Below are 18939 nucleotides of genomic sequence, written 5' to 3'. Positions count from 1 at the left end.
GTCATAAAAATGTTGTTTTTTATAACGTAAGGCATTACAGTCCCCAATAAACCTAAAAATCATGTCTTTGGATGGTGGGAGGAAGTCAGTGTAGTCAAAGAATTCACAAAGGTACAGGGAGGACATGACCATTTCACACAGCATGAATCTATGACTGGATTTGAACCCACAATCTGGTCACTACAAAACATCAGTTCTAACCACTCTACTATGGTGCCACACCCCTCAAAGGTATAAAATATCATAGTATAGTAAGGCAAAAAATGTCAAAAAACATCATAGTAAGGCATAAAATGTCATAGTATAATACGGCATAAAAACGTGAAAAAACGTCATAGTATAGTAAGGTATAAAATGTCATAATATAATAATGCATAAAAACTTGAAAAAAACGTCATAGTATAGTAAGGCATAAAAACGTGAAAAAACGTCATAGTATAGTATGGCATAAAAACGTGAAAAAACGTCATAGTATAGTAAGACATAAAAACGTCATAGTATAGTAAGGTATAAAATGGCATAGTATAGCAAGGCATAACATGTCAAAAAAGGCAATAGTTCAATAAGACATAAAATGGCCTGAAAACATCATAGTATTGTAAGGCATAAAAACTTGAAAAACGTCATATTATAGTAAGGTATAAAACTTCATGGTATTGTAAGGCAAAAAAATGTCAAAAAACGTTATAGTACAGTAAGGCATAAAAACCTCAAAAAACCTCATAGTACAGCAAGGCAAAAAATTTTGAAAAAATGTCATAGTATAGTAGGGTATAAAATTTCATAGTATAGTAAGGCAAAAAATGTCAAAAAACGTAATAGTTCAATAAGACATAAAATGGCCTAAAAACTTCATAGTAAAGTAAAGAATAAAATATATCAAAAGTTCATAGTATAATAAAGCATATTACGTGAAAAAATGTCATACCATAATAACGCTTCAAACGTCATAGTATTGTAAGGCATAAAAACGTGAAAAAAACGTCATAGTATAGTAAGGCATAAAAACATCATAGTATAGTAAGGTATAAAATGTCATAGTATAGTAAGGCAAAAAATGTCAAAAAACATCAAAATATTATAAGGCATAAAATGTCATAGTATAATACGGCATAAAAACGTGAAAAAACGTCATAGTATAGTAAGGTATAAAATGTCATAGTATAGTAATGCATAAAAACTTGAAAAAAACGTCATAGTATAGTAAGGCATAAAAACGTGAAAAAACGTCATAGTATAGTAAGGCATAAAAACGTGAAAAAACGTCACAGTATAGTAAGGCATAAAAACATCATAGTATAGTAAGGTATAAAATATCATAGTATAGTAAGGCAAAAAATGTCAAAAAACATCATTGTAAGGCATAAAATGTCATAGTATAATACGGCATAAAAACGTGAAAAAACGTCATAGTATAGTAAGGTATAAAATGTCATAATATAGTAATGCATAAAAACTTGAAAAAAACGTCATAATATAGTAAGGCATAAAAACGTGAAAAAAACGTCATAGTATAGTAAGGCATAAAAACATCATAGTATAGTAAGGTATAAAATGTCATAGTATAGTAAGGCAAAAAATGTCAAAAAACATCAAAATATTATAAGGCATAAAATGTCATAGTATAATACGGCATAAAAACGTGAAAAAACGTCATAGTATAGTAAGGTATAAAATGTCATAGTATAGTAATGCATAAAAACTTGAAAAAAACGTCATAGTATAGTAAGGCATAAAAACGTGAAAAAACGTCATAGTATAGTAAGGCATAAAAACGTGAAAAAACGTCACAGTATAGTAAGGCATAAAAACATCATAGTATAGTAAGGTATAAAATATCATAGTATAGTAAGGCAAAAAATGTCCAAAAACATCATAGTAAGGCATAAAATGTCATAGTATAATACGGCATAAAAACGTGAAAAAACGTCATAGTATAGTAAGGTATAAAATGTCATAATATAGTAATGCATAAAAACTTGAAAAAAACGTCATAGTATAGTAAGGCATAAAAACGTGAAAAAAACGTCATAGTATAGTAAGGCATAAAAACATCATAGTATAGTAAGGTATAAAATATCATAGTATAGTAAGGCAAAAAAAGTCAAAAAACATCAAAATATTATAAGGCATAAAATGTCATAGTATAGTAAGGCAAAAAAATGTCAAAAAATGTCATAGTATAGTAAGGCATAAAAACGTCATAGTATAGTAAGGCATAAAATGTCATAGTATAGTAAGGCAAAAAAATATCAAAAACGTAATACTATAATAAGGCTAAAAACTTCATTTTATAGTAGGGCATAAAATGTCAAATTATAGTAAGGTATAAAATATTAAAAAACTTCATGTTACAATAAGGCTTAAAACGTCATAGTATAGTAAGGCATAAAAACGTGAAAAAACGTCATAGTATAGTAAGGCATAAGAAGTCATAGTATAGTAAGGCATAAAAACGTCATAGTATAGTAAGATATAAAATGTCATAGTATAGCAAGGCATAAAATGTCAAAAAAGGCAATAGTTCAATAAGACATAAAATGGCCTGAAAACGTCATAGTATTGTAAGGCATAAAAGTTCATAGTATTTTAAGGCAAAAAAATGTCAAAAAACGTCGTAGTATATAGTAAGGCATAAAAACCTCAAAAAACATCACAGTACTGCAAGGCAAAAAATGTTGAAAAAATGTCATCGTATAATACGGCATAAAATATCATAATATAGAAAGGCATAAAATGTCAAAAAACATAATAGTTCAATTAGACATAAAATGGCCTCAAAACTTCATAGTAAAGTAAAGAATAAAATATATCAAAAATTCATAGTATAATAAAGCGTACAACATCAAAAAACATCATACCATAATAACACTTCAAACGTCATAGTATAGTAAGGCATAAAAACATCATAGTATAGTAAGGCATAAAATGTCAATAGATGTCATAGTATTGTAAGACATAAAAATGTCGTTTTTTATAACGTAAGGCATTACAGTCCCCAATAAACCTAAAAATCATGTCTTTGGATGGTGGGAGGAAGTCAGTGTAGTCAAAGAATTCACAAAGGTACAGGGAGAACATAACAATTTCACACAGAACGATCCCATGACTGGATTCTACCCCACGATCTCTACACTACGGGACGTCAGTTCTATCCACTCCACTACAGTGCCACGCCATTAAAACATTTCAGTTTAGCCAGTCATAAAAAAATTGTCATATTTTATTGAACAAAAAATGACAGACAGTAAGGCATAAAAACGTGGAAAAACATCATAGTATAGTAAGTCATAAAATGTCATAGTATAGTAAGGCAAAAAAAATCACAAAAAGTCATAATATAGTAAGGCAAAAAATGTGAAAAAACCTCATAATGTAGTAAGGCAAAGAATTATTTAAAAACATCATAGTATAATAAGGATTAAAACGTCATAGTATAGTAAAGTATAAAACCGTGAAAAAACATTATAGTATATAAAGACATAAAAATGTCAAAAAAAGTAATAGTATAGTAAAGCTTAAAATGTCATAGTATAGTAAGGCATAAAATGCCAAAAATGTCACAGTATAGTAAGGCATAAAAATATCTGAACACGAATTACTATAATAAGGCTTATGTCATAGTATAGTAACGAATAAAACATCAAAAAAATGTCAGTATTGTAAGACATAAAAATGTCGCATTTTATAATGTAAGGCAGTCCCCAATAAAATATCAAAAACCATCATAGTGTAGTGAGGCATAAAACGTCAAAAAACTTAATCATACAGTAAGACATAAAAATGTCATAAAAACGTTATTGTGTAGTAAGGCATAAAATGTCATAAAAAGTCATAATATAGTAAGGCATACAAAATGTCATTAAAGTAGGGCATAAAAAGTTATAGTCTTGTAAGGCATAAAATATCAATTTAAATGAAGTCATAAAAAGTCATAGTATAGTAAGTCATAAAAATGTCATAGTATAGTAAGACATAAACAGTCATATTATGTCATTTAAAAAAAACATAATATAGTAAGGCATAAAAATGGCATAGTATAGTATTGTACAAAAATGTCAGAAGGCTTAAAAACTTAATGTAAGTCATAAAGAAATTCATATATCATAAGGCATGAAAACATCATTTTGTAGTAAGGTAAAAAAAATGCATGAACCTTTAAAAAACTTTCAGAAAGGAAGATTTTTTTATTCAATGACACTGCACTGCTCTGCACCTGAAAAAAGTAGATATGTCTATTCTTTTATAAAACTTTGTCAGATTTTTACTGCAATAAAATTAAAACTCTATTTATAGTTTCATATACTATACAAAATTCATCCTATTGGATGTCTGTTATTTGATATTCCAAATTTTTCTCATTATTGCAATCATCTGATTTGCATTGTATAAGAGAAAATGTATATTACCAGACACAAAAGATGCCCCGCTAAAAAAAATCTAGCATGTGTGACTGCACCCAAATGCATAATTTTTTGATGAATAGTTGTTTGCATATGTGATGAAGATGGGCCTTTGTGAGAAGGCAATTATCACATTTTAATACACTTATGCAAATTTGCCAGTTATCTGCTGCATCTCATTATACTGATTTACTACTGGGATATGAGATGAATACAATTAACAACAATGAATTGGATAGGTATCCTGAGTCCTGAGGACCAGGACAGAGACATCCACAACGACACAAAACTTTGGTCTTTATTTACATTATCTGAATCCAACATATGTGAACATAAAAAGATATTCGTTTTCATGAGTACAATATATATGGTACTTTTTTCTTTGTCACATCTTGCTTTAGATAAAAATTCATTAAAATTCAGTGTCACATTCACTTTTTAATGTTTCTATTGTTACGTTTTACAGATAGCAGGATGTAAACAGACAGGAGAGACACAGGTGAAATGCAGCCACATCTGACTTTCACATGGACGATAGCTTATGTCATGGTTCAAGTTTTTTAATGGTAAACAGTCAAGGGGCACTTCTTTGGCAAACCTGAGGGCAAAAACACTTTATACATTGCTTTAAAATGGTTATTTTTCTGGTAGTTTGAGATGAGTCTTTTTTCTGGATGATCACACGGACTTCAAACTGGGGAGGAAAAGCTGAACAGATCTTCAGAAGTATTTTACATATGGAAATATTCATATTTATAAAGCAGCAAGGAGCTTTTTTTTTTTTTTTTTTTTTTTACAGTTTGTCTTATTCAAATGAAACACCTGTGGTGATAATAACCTATACTAACCTCAGTACACAGCCAAAGCAGAGAATACTGTAGCTATTAAATTCTTGTTTTGTTACTTCTGTTGTATAAGGCCACTGAGCTATGCAAATAATAATAAGAGTGACTGATATTTACTGAGTTTATTTGTAAGAGCCAAATAAATGTGTTAAAATTTAAACATATAAGTGGCTAATTCAGCCTGTAAAAAGGCCAAATGTATTCATAACTCATCAATCCAGACTTCTATCACAGAAAAAAAGGTTTTCTTAGAGCCAATTTTCTCCCTTTAGTTATTTTCAACATCTTTGCTTCAAGACAACCAAAATACGACAAAAAAAAAAGATAATTCAGCAGATCATGATGGTCCTTCAGGTCTGAATAAACTCCAAAATGTGGAAATGAACTGAAACACTGAACAAAGGAAAGTGAAATTGAAAGAGCTGGTTTTGGAACACAAGTATTGATAGTATTTGCTTCATATACCTCAGATGGTTTAAAACAGGGAACAATGCACTTCAAATACAGCAGCATAGGCGACAAATTGAAAGGCAGCAACAACAGGGGAAGCACTTTAAAGGGAACAGGGTGAAATATTAAAACATATTCCTCTACAGAAACACATCACAATGTTTTGCCTGTGGCCTGGGCAACCTTGGAGTTTGTCTTGCGGCATAAAGCGTTGCAGATGAAGTCACCGGCCTCTATAACTTTGGCGAGATTCACACCCTGCAGAAAAAATGTTGTAGTATCCATTAAAATGCAATGCCTACAAGGTGATATAATGTAAGAGAGATGAACAAATATTGTCAGTATAAAGGATGTAAATGGGTGCGTGCAACAGGTGACAGAAAACTAAAGTGCAGTGAAAATATTCCACCAGCAGGGGTAGGAATTGTTAAATAAATTGTTCCTGAGGAGGGCCATGCAACAGTGTGGGCTTGTGCAAGTTCTGTAAAACCACTGATATTATAAAATAAACATTTACAGAGTAGCATGTTTGCACAGTGATCTGTTTATGTAAATGAGCTTGGAATGATTGTATGAGTTTGGCGGATGTGCTGGGGATTATAAAATACAGCAGGTCTTGCTGAGTGCACGGCGAAGACATACTTACAGTTTCAATACCCATGCCATGGAGCATGTAGAGAACATCCTCTGTTGAAACATTGCCAGATGAACCCTGAGCGTACGGGCAGCCTCCCAGGCCAGCTACTGCTGAATCCACCACACAGACCCCCATCTACAAGGACACACAACAGAGACATTCAGCACCTCCACACAGACTTCACCTCAGGTAAAATCCTGGGAACAAAGATCCTTGTTCTGTTGAATTGTTCGAGCCGCTGGCTGCAGGACCGCGCGCTCTGCGGTCGTGTTTTACAGCTGTTTAGGAGAACTGTGGGCTTATGTCTTGAAGATGAGTGGGCACAGAATGTCCCACAGTATAGCTTAGTCATCCTCTTTGTCAGCTCAAACCACCAGCACCACATAATTACGGCCTTGTTCATATGAGAGGAACATTATAAATGCTGCACAGAACATTTCATATGTTTCTGATTCTCCTGGTTACTCATGTTTTTACAGCACTACTCTGCCCTTAACCATGGGGATTCACTTTCTTGCCACACCGAGAAGACATTTTTTCCTTGGCTGGATAGTGTCCTCTTACACTGTGCCAACAATACAGGAATTGTAACATTACTACTCAAATGTGTTCTTATTTCAGGGATTTGGTTCATTGGCTGATTATAATTGATATTTTGAGGGAAAATGTCCTTTTCTTTTACTGACTACAGTATCAAGTGTCTGTCCTCCACATGAAAATTTATGATGCGTTTTCAGTTGGGGTTTTTTTTTTTTTTGTTGTTGGACAGCTTACCAAACATCTAAAAATTCTGCTAAGGAAATATAACTGTCCCAGGATGAGTTCATTGATTGAGATGTACTTTAAAATCTCTCTGAATGCAGATATGACATACAGAGATAAAACAGTAGTGCTTGCCGTGTAAGTGTATAAACTTTGTTTTCACCCCAAAAAATGATGAAGCCAGACCTTCAGTTTTTCAGAGTCATTACAGACTAAGGTCTCAGGATGTTTTCCACATGTCCCTGGGATCGTCATGAGAATATTAAAGATATTTTCCAGCTTCCGTGGCAGAGCCAGATGTCAGAGGATCCCACAGTGAGACAAAATTAACACGCTGATCCTCTCAGTGGCATTGGGTCATGAAGGACTTTCACCCCATGGAGCATGACCAAGCAAGCTAAATTAAAAGAATCTCTGCCTTTTCTTTTTTTTTTTTTTTTTTTTTTTGAACAATGCTGCTAATTGGTTGCTTTTCCTCCAGACAAGAACGTACTTCTTCCAGGGGCTGTCTGAGCCAGCCGTAATTGCTGTTTGTGTTGGCAAAGGAAGAGGAGGAGGTGGGGTAGAAGGAGGAGGAGATCTACTCCGGTGTGTGTGCAGTGCACAAGATTTCCAGACCTTGGTTCAAGCCAGAGCAGGATATTGTACTAGGCAGAATTTTTGTAGTATAAACACAGAGTTGTAATCTACCATGCCAATCCTCTCGCTTTCAGCTGCTAACCGTGTAAGGCCAGGGGTCCTCAGCATACTGTTTCCGAGAGGAACAAAACAGAGCCTTCAGCAGCGTGCCCCGTTCCTCTGGACAGTAATCGCGCAGGGATTGGTGGTCAGCAGCTCGAACTTGCCAATGCTCAGTTAGGTTCACACTGCCCAGAAACCAGATGTGCACTCAGTGTGAAAAAAAAGCTATATCCACTGAGCTGTGGCTATATAAAAACAATACATTCCTGAGTAACGACACAGTGCATTTTCAAACTTTGCGTGATTTGGGATAAGCTTGTTGACATTCTACACACTGAGTGGACGAGGCTGAGGACGGACATGCTCCCATTTTGGTTTTATAACTGCGTCAGCGAGAGAAAGAGAGAGCGTGTATTCACAGAGGAATATGCAGCAGTGATGCTTTACCCACAACTACATAAACTGGGAAGCTGAAAGAAAACTGTCACAGATCCACTGCTGACACATATATAACCTCTTCCCAGCAACTTGGAACACAAAGCCCAGATACTGGAGGGCAGCTAGGAGATAGACAAAACAAACATGAAGCATAAATAAATGATATTTTTCCTACATGATTTGTTTGAGAATAAAAATTCTGAACTATATAATCAAGGCATTCATCTTTAAACCTTCATGGATTACTGAGTTTTGACCATCAATCTTCATATAGCAAAGATTCTGATCGTAATTTAAAATCCTGGTGCTTTAAAACTATTCAATTTCATGTCTTTATGTTCAGGTGGAAGCTGTGTGGCCAGTAGGAGGGAAATCAAAACAGATTTAACTTTATTGCCCCCCCCCCAAAAAAAAAAAAAAGAAAAAGAAAAAAAAGTATTTGGTTGGAGCTGCCAGGAGTACACAAAAATAAATCTGCATCCATAAAAAAATAGTACAGAAACAACTAGTTGCCGTAGACACAGACTGTGCTAAATGCACCTGTTCGTATGTTTATTGACCAAGTCTTAGTCATAGTAAAAATATCTTTAATTATCTTTAATAATACTTGATTTTAATATTTAACTGCTGACTTATTTTATCACAATTAAAATGAGCAGAAAGCTGTGCTTCATAAGCATTTACTTGAAAGATTATACTTCTGTTCTGTTTTATACATCTTTGTGATTTTTGCTCTTGTTGGTGATTGTAAGGTTTTGAATGTGATACTGTATGTGCAATGCTTTGAAATATTTATTCTTCCATTTATGCTGTTTCCACTTATATGTGCTTTGATGCTGTTCCGTCTGTTGTTTTTGAGGCCTGTTTTTTTCCCAGAAGCTGCAAGTGAAAAATTAATTCTGACAGATTTAAATCAAAGTCATGTTAATTGATTTGTCCCTGATAAATAAATCACAAAGTGTAATGACAAAATGTAGAGCAGGGCATAATATGATTGTAACATACATGTACATGTATGAATGCACTCATCTTTATAAAACCGTTTGTTTTTTACCTACCTAGTTTGTTTTGTAAAAAATCTTTCAGGATCTATAAATTGGTATCCTTATTGTAAATATCATTTTGTGATTCCATAAAATTTGATTCTATTGATTATTTAACTTCAGAGTGTGTAATGTTTATTACTGTCATATAGTCATGTTTTAAGTGTCAATTATAACATTGTCATATCAACATCTGCCACTGAGGCCAACATAGAGTTGTACTGAAATTATCAGCACACTTACAGTACAACTCTGAATGTTAGTGACCCTGCACAGCCCATCATAGCTGGATAATGCCTCACGGACAAAAAGAAAAAAGAAAAATACTGCAGATGAATGTTATTGTTAGCGGAGAGCTCAAGTGTGAGCACAAACAGGTTATACTGTATTCCCCAGCTGCAGCAGTACACAATGCACCAAAATTGCGGGTAAGAATAAATAATTTTCCTTGCCAAGCCTGTGAAATCTAAGTACATACATTGTCATTGTGTGACCTGCCAGGAGTAGGTTAGTAACAAAGCCCCCCCAGACCTCATGAAAAAAAAAAAAAAAAAAAAAGAAAAGGTACAAAGACTGAGGAATGTCTTTATCAGGAACAAAAGAGGTGACTCAGGGCTGACAGCGCTGGGGGAATTCATTTCTCTCCCAGTTGGTGGTGTGGACTTCTGGCACACAGTAATGAAAAACTATGATAAAATCTTTCATTTCCATCTTGTTTATGGGTGAGCAAATGGTAGGCTAAATATCCGCGGCTGCTATTACTTTCTGTGGCCACGGGGCAGCTGTGATGAATCATTCTAAGTATGATCTACACAGGAATTTCACCGTCCCTCTGCACTTTCTCACTCCGCCATCCAAAATCAAAGCTAACTTTAAAAATATTTGTTACTTTACACATGGACATCGTCGAGCTTCCCTTTTAGCACAGCGTTGCAGTGTTACAGATCACTAATACCATAGAGAATCAATATTAGAGCAAATCAAACCATAATTTCCTCCAAATGAAAGCCCTACTTTGTATTTGTATCCTGACAGAGTTGACTATAAATCATGTTTTTTTTTTTTTTTAGGATTACACTGAAAAATGTAGCATACTATGAACTGACATGTCCTCAATCTTCATAGTTCTGATCAACAATGTGAATCTAATTCATTAACTGCATTCATTTTGATTTATAAATGCTCCTCACGAATGCAGTAAAATCTTGTGTAGTACACAGGAATGCAGTAAGAAGTAATAACTGTACTACTTTTGTCACTTTGAAAAAATTAAATATCAGGAAATAAATGTGTGTAATATGTTTAAATCTTCCAGGTACAAAACATACAGGTAATTAGTTACTGTATTTTCCAGTATTAACATAGAGGTGCTTTGTCTTTGGTGGGTGTGTAACTCTTGTTAATTAAATGTTTCCAGGTCTTAAAACTTCTACAAGAGTGCAGCAAATCTTTAGTAAACACTACCACAGTAAATTATCCATCACTTCACGCAAACTAAAAGTCACAAAGCATAATCATCTTCTGCACACCAGACATTTAGTCCTATGAAACAAAGTGCTCCCAAAGTTTTCTTGAGTTGGGCCTGCAGCTGCGGCGCCGTTCATCACGTGCTCGGCAGCGAGCAAATGAAAGGATCATTTTCCACTGGCCTTTAAGCACAGCATTGTCAGAGTTCAACAGCCAAGCGACAGATGAGTTAGGAGCCCCCCAGGGCCCTTCTATCCACCTAGCTTTCAGTTGCTTTGTCCAACAGACACTGAATAGGTGAGCCTTTGTGCTGACCCCTCACATCTGTTGACCCACCCAGCCCCCAATGAGCTTCCTCCGCTGCAATGACAATGTGCTCCAGAGAACTGATACAGCCATATCTGCATTACCTCTGTTTTATGTCTGGATTTATGTCAGTTTTACACTCGCTACGGGCAAAGTGGTGAAAATCACCCCCGACGAGAGCTCTTCTACAGGAGTTTACAAGCTAATTACATCTTTGTGAGTCACCTATGTTACAGTATATAACCGTAATAGTCCATGAAGTTCTTCACTTGAATACATGTGTACTGTGATGGGAGGGCCCTTTGGAAATATCTTATGTTCATTAAGATTCTGGGATTTTCTTTTTTTTTTTTCAGTGGGCAGTTTGTGAATCATCTTACTTTGTGGGGAGGCTATAGATCATGTTTCTTAATGCCCCTCTTCCTTGTTGACTGATGGTTCCTGGTTTTCTGTGTGTCCCATTGTAACCTACACATTTGTTTTGGGCCCTCTCAATACTCGCCGAACAGAGGATACATTCATAATGTCGTAAACTGACACATTGCCATTAAAGCTGAGGGCCAAATCAGGTTTACAGTGAGTTTCATAAACATCTCATCATACTCTTCAGCTCCATATGACAATATTTGTTTGAGAGAAGAATGTCAGCAGTATTTTTGTAACTTATATTATATTATTCTTATTCGATGTAGACCTTAGAAGCTCTAAAATACTTCAATTTCATTTCAAACAACCTTAAATGGCCAAAATAAATGGTTTAATTGATGAGAATTTAACTTCTTTTCGCCTGTTTTTGCCATTATATTATTCTTATTCAATGTAGACCTTAGAAGCTCTAAAATACTTCAAGTTCATTTCAAACAACCTCCAATGGCCAAAATAAATGGTTTAATTGATGAGAATTTAACTTCTTTTTGCCTGTTTCCAGTCAAATAATAAACACTACTTTCCATAGCTCTCATAAAAATGAAGAAAAAAAAATGCTGTCTTTAAATGTACTGTAAAATTGCCTAAAAAGATGGATTGGGAGCAGCTTAACATATGATTATCCCCAGCAGGAAGAATGATTTAAAGCCTCAGAAAAGACTTGTGATCTCTACAATGTTGGCAGTTACTCAAGCAAGTTGAAAGATATCCTGGAACAAGAATCACCACCTCGACTTTGCTTCCACATCTGGTTGCTCCTTGTCATGTCATCATGAGTAACAACACTTGATGTATGCACAGGCTGGGCATTTATCCATAATCGGCCTGCGGCTCTCCACAAGAATATTTATAATCATCAGAAGGAGAAGGATGTGCATGTAAAGGAGAAGGTGCCCGAAGAATCCCGGCCAAGCCACGGGGAAAGTACAACGAAAAGCTGTCGGACAATTCAACATGAGAGGATGTGAGGATCAGGAAGATGATGCACTGCTGTCTTGTGCTTGTACAGTGGAGAAGCTGCCTCCTCTCTTCTAATCACGCCGGTATTTGTAAGCCCTCTACAGACCTCTGTAAGACAAAGTGCTGCCACTTCTCACATCTCTCACACAAAGATAAGGATGCTTTTTCATACTTTCCATCACATCAAAGAGGTTGTGAATGAGCGCTGTGACTCACACCTGTCCTTCCGGAATTATCAGCGCCCACGTCTTTCTTTTCTTCAGAGGGGCCTGACGCCTTTTCAACCTTTTCTCCTTTTTTCAGAGCGCCCTCATGTTTGCTTCCTTTTACCAGATTTTCAGGGACAGAATTTTTCAAGCTCTTTCCTCGATGTTTTCCCAGAATTCACAGGTCCCTCCACCCAACTTTTGGAGCTGTTCCCCCTCATTTAAAGACTTCCAGAAATGCCAGGTGCTTTGAGAGCGGCAGCACAGACCTGCCAGAGAGCAGCACTTGTAAACCTTTACCACAACTTCTCTTGGAAAAATGGATAGCTTACATATTAACCATAAACTTTGGGTTTGGGGTTCAGGGAGTACTTGTTTGTTTGTATTTTCCACATTTATCCACTACTATCTTTAGTTTTTCTTCTGTTCATTGTTATAAAAAATCATGTAATAGTAATGATCACAACATAATCAATCATTATGGTCAGTAGTATGACGACCCTAAGAGCTCAACGCACTGCAACTTGGGCACGGAGCTGCTGCAAATTAGAAAACATTTACATGAAACGTCCTATACCACACAACGGAGGTGTTTCCAGGGGACACTAAAAAGTGATGAACCTGGCTGGGACTTGTTGTTCCATGCCCAATTGTGACTTCTGAAGTTGAAAGCAGTTAGGATTACGCCCTCATGCCCCCCCCCCTTGTGTATTTGCATGTGTTTTCTTAAGTTGCAGTGTGTTGAGCTTTCAGGGCCAACGTATAGCAGTGATAGTAGCAGCAGTAGTTTTGGGATGACTGGATATATTGTATATTATGAGGTCTTACCTTGAGCGCAGTTAGGATGTTGGGCAGAGCTTGTCCATAGGTGTCATGGCAGTGAACTGCCAGAGCGTTGGTGGGCACCTCCTTCATCACACTCTGCAGCATCTTAAACATGGACCCTGGAGTACCAACACCGATGGTATCCCCCAAGGAAATCTCACAACAGCCCATCTCATATAACTTCTTTGCCACCTAAAGAGTAGTAAAGATACGGCAAAAGTGTTCTCATTAACAGGAAATCATACAGAAGAAGAATAGTTCATGCATATCTGAGACGTAGTGTTGATCCAAGTTTGGTTTTGCATTGAAATGGCAGAGAGCAAACTTTTACATTTTCAAAGATAAAATCATTTTTATCATTAAGGAGTTTCAGGCCAATGCCTGAAACCAAGGAACAATGACTGAGCTTTGAAGAAGAGTGAAGATTTACAGTTAAACATTAGTTTTTGCATCCTAAAATGAGCTCATTGACGTTAGAAAAAACAGAAGAGCTCAGCCGCGTTCCCATTCAATTATACATGCTGCTGAGATAAGAGCCTGCTCTCCTGTAGTTTAATGAAACAAGCCTCATCTCATAAATTCATCGTGCATGTAAAATGAGAGAAAAAAAAATGCATGAAGAGGCATGATTAAAAAACTGGTAGTGATAGTTACTTAACCATCACCAATGTTAGCTTCCGGTCTATAGTATAGATCAACAAAACCTGAGTTTACTTAATGTCGTGCTGTGACGATTCATTCATATTTGCTCCACTGAAGGTTTCAGAAAACACTGAAGTATAATCTGGGATGTACAAAGTTAATCTCACCTCAGCAACTTTGGAAGGTTCGATGTGTCCCTCGTGGGGGCATCCGAGGGCACAAGAAACGTATCTGAAAGAAGACACATCTTTGATTAGCATGAATAGCTTTTTGATAGCATGTGATGCTACTGACTAACTATAGAAACTAAACAAGTGCTGTGGATGGAGCAACAATTCTCTGTAACGCCAGGCTGCTGATTATTTTATTATTTTGGTTTTTACATTCCTGATAACAGATTTGGAAGCACATTCAATTAAAAAAAATAAATCACCACTTTGAAAAGCCAAACATTTCACTTCTGCCTGTTGTTGTTAGATTACCTCGCTCAGTTTAAATAAGGATAAGAAGCTTCTGGAGCATTGCTGTTGATTCTGATGTGTTTTGGCCTCAGTGTTTTTGGCTATTCATCTGTTTGTCAGCGGGAAAATCACAACAGAATCCAAAAAGATTTACATGAGATTTGGTTCACAGATCGGTGATTACAGTTTGGTGATAATCCAGACCTTACTTCTATGCCATTTGTAAATGACTCAACAGTATTTGGCTCTTAGAAAGTGACAATGTTTACACTGATCCACTGTAGTTGTGACGTGTTTATCTTTTTTGGACGCGGAAGCTCATGTAATTTGAGAAAATGCGCATTACAGTTGCAGCATCTTAGTTTTCCCTGTATGACAAAAGGCAAAGCTATATTCAGTAACTCACCCTGTTTGCTTTGCTTTCATGTCCATCTGGACTTGTGGTTTTCTAATGCATAGATATAACATGGTGAACATCTGGAACTTTGCTGTAAAGGTATCATTACTGAAGTGTGTGTTTTCTCCTACTTATAGAAACAGTATTTTCAATCGTTTTGTTTTCATTTGGAGCAAAAGAACAGATGTGGTAATCAGAGTAAAATCACAAAGTGAGTAAAAGGTGTTTTGACTCATTGCAAGTGACAAATAATACCCAGAGAATACTAACCCACGGACTGGAATTTGTCGCTCTTTGGCAGTGTTAATGACTTCCTCAAACCTCAGCATGCTTTCATCAATAGAGCAGTTAATATTTTTTTTACTGAAGGTTTCAGACGCTGACCCAAACACGGCCACCTCAGTAGCACCAGCTGCAACCTTCAAACAGGAGAGACAAATGAACTCGTAAAACTGTTTTGAGCACTGCGTTGGAATAACACTTATGTAAACGCAGGATATATGTGGCAAAAAAACCCAATGTAGTGCCAACAATTAACTCAAATTGACAAGCATGGGTAAACAGTTATGTTTTGTAGCAGAGATCATGAGGCTGTATTGAAAATTAATGCTTACAGCATCCTGGAAGCCTTGCATGTTAGGTGTCAAAACAGGGTACTGAACACGAGGCGCTCTCTGGATCCCTCTGAGCACGTCACTGTGGTCTGCCATCTAAATGAAGGAGGTAAAACATATGATGTAGAAAAATAAACCTTTAACATCATTTGAACATGTTCCCGAAAATACATGATTCATCCTGCACAAATGTTTTCTCATGCTTGTGGTCAGCAGACAATCCTTAACTGACAGAATTACTTTTTTTTTATGTCACATTTCTTACGTATTAACAAAACATATTCATGTTTGCTGTTTTTTCAGGGAGTCAATCGTGGAACTATTTACGACAGGGAATGAGAAGGCAACTATATGACAAACGTCTTAAGATATTCATTCCAAATATTCTTTGCTTGGATGTTAGAGGAGCAGACTTTTCCTCAGTAGTTATGCAGACAAGAAGGGGAGCCTAATAAATCACTCTGCACTCTTTCGCTGTGCACAAAGAGGAGTCATTACCTGCGGTACCCACTTTGAAGAGACAAAGCTGGTGGCCTCGATCACAGACAGGCCCGTTCGTGAGAGCATGTCTATCAGCTGGATTTTCACCTCCGTCGGAACAATTTCCTGGGAAACAATGAAACTGAAACAGCTCTTTCTGGATTTGATTCCACTCAAAATAAGAGAGGCACAACACAGATATCTCGCAGATTTTTTGGGGTTTTTTGCTACACTGCTTGCCAATCACATTGACATCTATATTCCCATGCTGAATCTTGCATTTGTTGAATATTTTTCAGATCTTTCAAATTATACACTATTTCTCATAGTAACATGTGGTAAATGAAATTATTTCTGCATCCAGTGCAATCTGTAAAACCACTGGTGTGCAATAAGGAAATTATAAAGCTGTGACATGCTAAGAAGAGTAAACTAAGCCAGAAGTCGTGTCATCTTTCCTATTCAATTTCAAAGTAAATGTGAAACACATGCTCCTGGCAATTATGGCACACAAGCCATATGTTACGGATTGTTTTATGTATGACAGACACAGGAAAATATGGGGGTTTCCAAGGATGATCGTGTATAGTAATACAAAATGAGGCCGCATATAAATATAAATGAGATTCCTGACTAAAATGACAGTGTATACCTTTTCATTTTGAAGTCCATCTCTGGGCCCAACCTCAACGATTTTAACAAACTCTGGATACTCATGTCCTGTAATGGTCTGACAAAATATCAAAGAGAAACAGAAAAGAGAATAAGGAGAGAGGAAAAAGCACTCAACAGGACACTGAACACAAGCACTTAGTCATTCTTTTGGCGTGGGATGCTCCAGGACATGTCATTTCTAACATGAAAAACTCTCGACCTCAAAGCCAATGGAAATCTGAGAACCAAAACATAGCTAAGCTTGTCAGGCCATTATGATACAAACTCAGGAGATGTGTCACAGAGAAAAGGCTGGGAGAGGTGTTCAGGGTAACTCAACAAAAACCGCAAGGGATATTCTGGTTCAGGGTATTTTTCTGGTTTTCTGGTCCCTTAAAATTCTCGAGAAAAAAGCTCTGGTTGAACTTAAAAACGAAACCTTATTGGAGATTAAATATTACACAATTTATATAACATTAGCTAACTTCTAGCTAACATTAGCTAACATTAGCTAACTGACGTTGACATTTAAAAAAGAAAAACACTTAGCTGAACAAAAACCACTAATCTTTCTAATTGACTTTTGTCCACTATAGGGAGCGGAGAAACCAAACAAGCTAACAGATTCAGCGGCTTATTAAAGTGTTATGGCTAATGGCTAATAGGGTAGCAAATGGCACCTTCTTTAATAGCCTAGGGTAGACAGGGAGCGACTTTACCATTCGTTTGGAGCTGTTATCTAAATAGACAACGTTTATTTACAATATGTGATGCATCACCATAGACACATATACCCAACTGGATGTAACGCTAAAGTAGAAATTTACAATTTAAGGTTGCTACTAATGATTATTTTCAGTGATGTGACCATCATTTTTTTAATGAATCAATCAATCATTAGTCTATTAAAAGTAAAAGCTAGTAAAATGCCCCTTTTATTTCCCTAAAATTAAGGTGACATATACAATTTGTCCAACTCAGATATTCAGTTTACTGTGATACATAACAAAAGAAAATGATGAACAGTATAGGACTCAACCATTTAAGAAGTGTGCAGTCTGTAGAAGCAAAGCAATGATCTGTAAGGGGCCTGCACACTGTAGATGCTCCTTGGCTGGTTTTATTAAATGTAAATATCTATTGTCTATGAATTCATTTAAACTTAGCATGTGATTCGTGAGTGTAGTATCTGAATATGACGAACCATAACAGGCAGTCTGTTAGTACACTTGCAAGAAACAAATATTGTTCTTGTTAAATTATTATCAGATATAGATTATCCTGCCTAATGGAGTTAAAAGAAATAGAAGCATCTAATCTACATCTTTAGTCACATACGGTCAATTCAGAAACATCTAAACAATCCATCATTCTTATTTAGAGAGAATTCCATGCATCTTTAAAAATACAATATATAAGTAGAGGACTATTACATAAGCAGCACACAGCATCGGCGCTGTCATCAGTGGCTGACTGCTGCACAGCCTCTCTGTCATGAGAGAGTCATGTGGCAGAGCATGTGCAGCAGATTAGGAACAAGAAAAACGACGCCCACCTTCTCCTCCTGCAGCCAGCGTCTCAGCCATGGGTAGTCCTGGATAAGTTGCTCATAGCTCAAGCAGTGCTTCACTGTTGTGGGTACGTTACCCATCCGAATGGCTGCTGTTCAGCCTGCTGCACCTCCGTATCCTCTGAGACCAACCCGCACAGACTGCTGCAGCTAATATAGCAAATTGAAGCCTCGGATCAATATGCTAATGGAGGCCTGGACGACGGAGGGCCTTGCTGCACGAGGAGATGGAATTAGAGGACGGCTGCAGACGGTGGAGGATGATTCAGCAGTTGCCATGGCAGCCACATCCCTAGCAGGGAGGGGATCAAAACAGAGAGGGATGGGGGGTGGAGGGGTGGATGGAGAGTGAGAGGGAGGAAATGGTGTGAAGCAAAGTGGCAAATGGAGCGATATGGGAGATTAGTGCTGCACTCTGGACTGGGAATTCTTGTGGAAACATTTTGAGGAAAGATGTAACATGTGCATCCAAAAAATGGGATGCAGGTGCAGGGCAGGAAAAGGGGAACTATAAGGAAGGAAGAGTTTGCACAAATGATTTATTAACAGGCTGAGTACTGAGTGCTTTCTTCACTGGGGAAACATTTAAAAGAGTACTCACTAAAAAAGTTTTATAGTAATCTTGATTCAACAACAAGGCTAGATTCACCTCCCTGTTCCACTGAGAACTGA

The 18939-nt window shown here is 36.5% G+C and overlaps 1 protein-coding gene across 1 annotated transcript; it reads right to left on the bottom strand.

The window, feature by feature from the left end:
- Window positions 1-4683: 4683 nt before the first annotated feature.
- Window positions 4684-18558, bottom strand: hmgcll1 (3-hydroxymethyl-3-methylglutaryl-CoA lyase-like 1). Its single transcript, XM_056396326.1, has 9 exons — window positions 18253-18558; window positions 16696-16773; window positions 16062-16169; window positions 15564-15659; window positions 15220-15368; window positions 14259-14322; window positions 13453-13641; window positions 6345-6470; window positions 4684-5956 (listed from the first exon to the last, which is right to left on the bottom strand). The coding sequence occupies exons 1-9, from the start codon at window positions 18346-18348 to the stop codon at window positions 5852-5854; spliced, it is 1011 nt and encodes a 336-aa protein (XP_056252301.1). The 5' UTR covers window positions 18349-18558; the 3' UTR covers window positions 4684-5851.
- Window positions 18559-18939: the final 381 nt, after the last annotated feature.

This window comes from Seriola aureovittata, chromosome 14, assembly GCF_021018895.1.
Source record: "Seriola aureovittata isolate HTS-2021-v1 ecotype China chromosome 14, ASM2101889v1, whole genome shotgun sequence".
NCBI lineage: Eukaryota > Metazoa > Chordata > Actinopteri > Carangiformes > Carangidae > Seriola > Seriola aureovittata.
This window is presented reverse-complemented; position numbering and strand designations above follow the sequence as displayed.

What these genes read in the sequence shown, in the direction of transcription:
- hmgcll1 (XM_056396326.1), bottom strand. Translation starts at nt 18,348, where the DNA reads ATGGGTAACGTACCCACAACAGTGAAGCACTGCTTGAGCTATGAGCAA. An exon ending in GCTGGCTGCAGGAGGAGAAG is followed by an intron (nt 16,774 to 18,252) that starts GTGGGCGTCGTT and finishes ATATTTTGTCAG; the next exon opens with ACCATTACAGGACATGAGTA. An exon ending in ACATCCTAACTGCGCTCAAG is followed by an intron (nt 6,471 to 13,452) that starts GTAAGACCTCAT and finishes GTGTCCTTGTAG; the next exon opens with ATGGGGGTCTGTGTGGTGGA.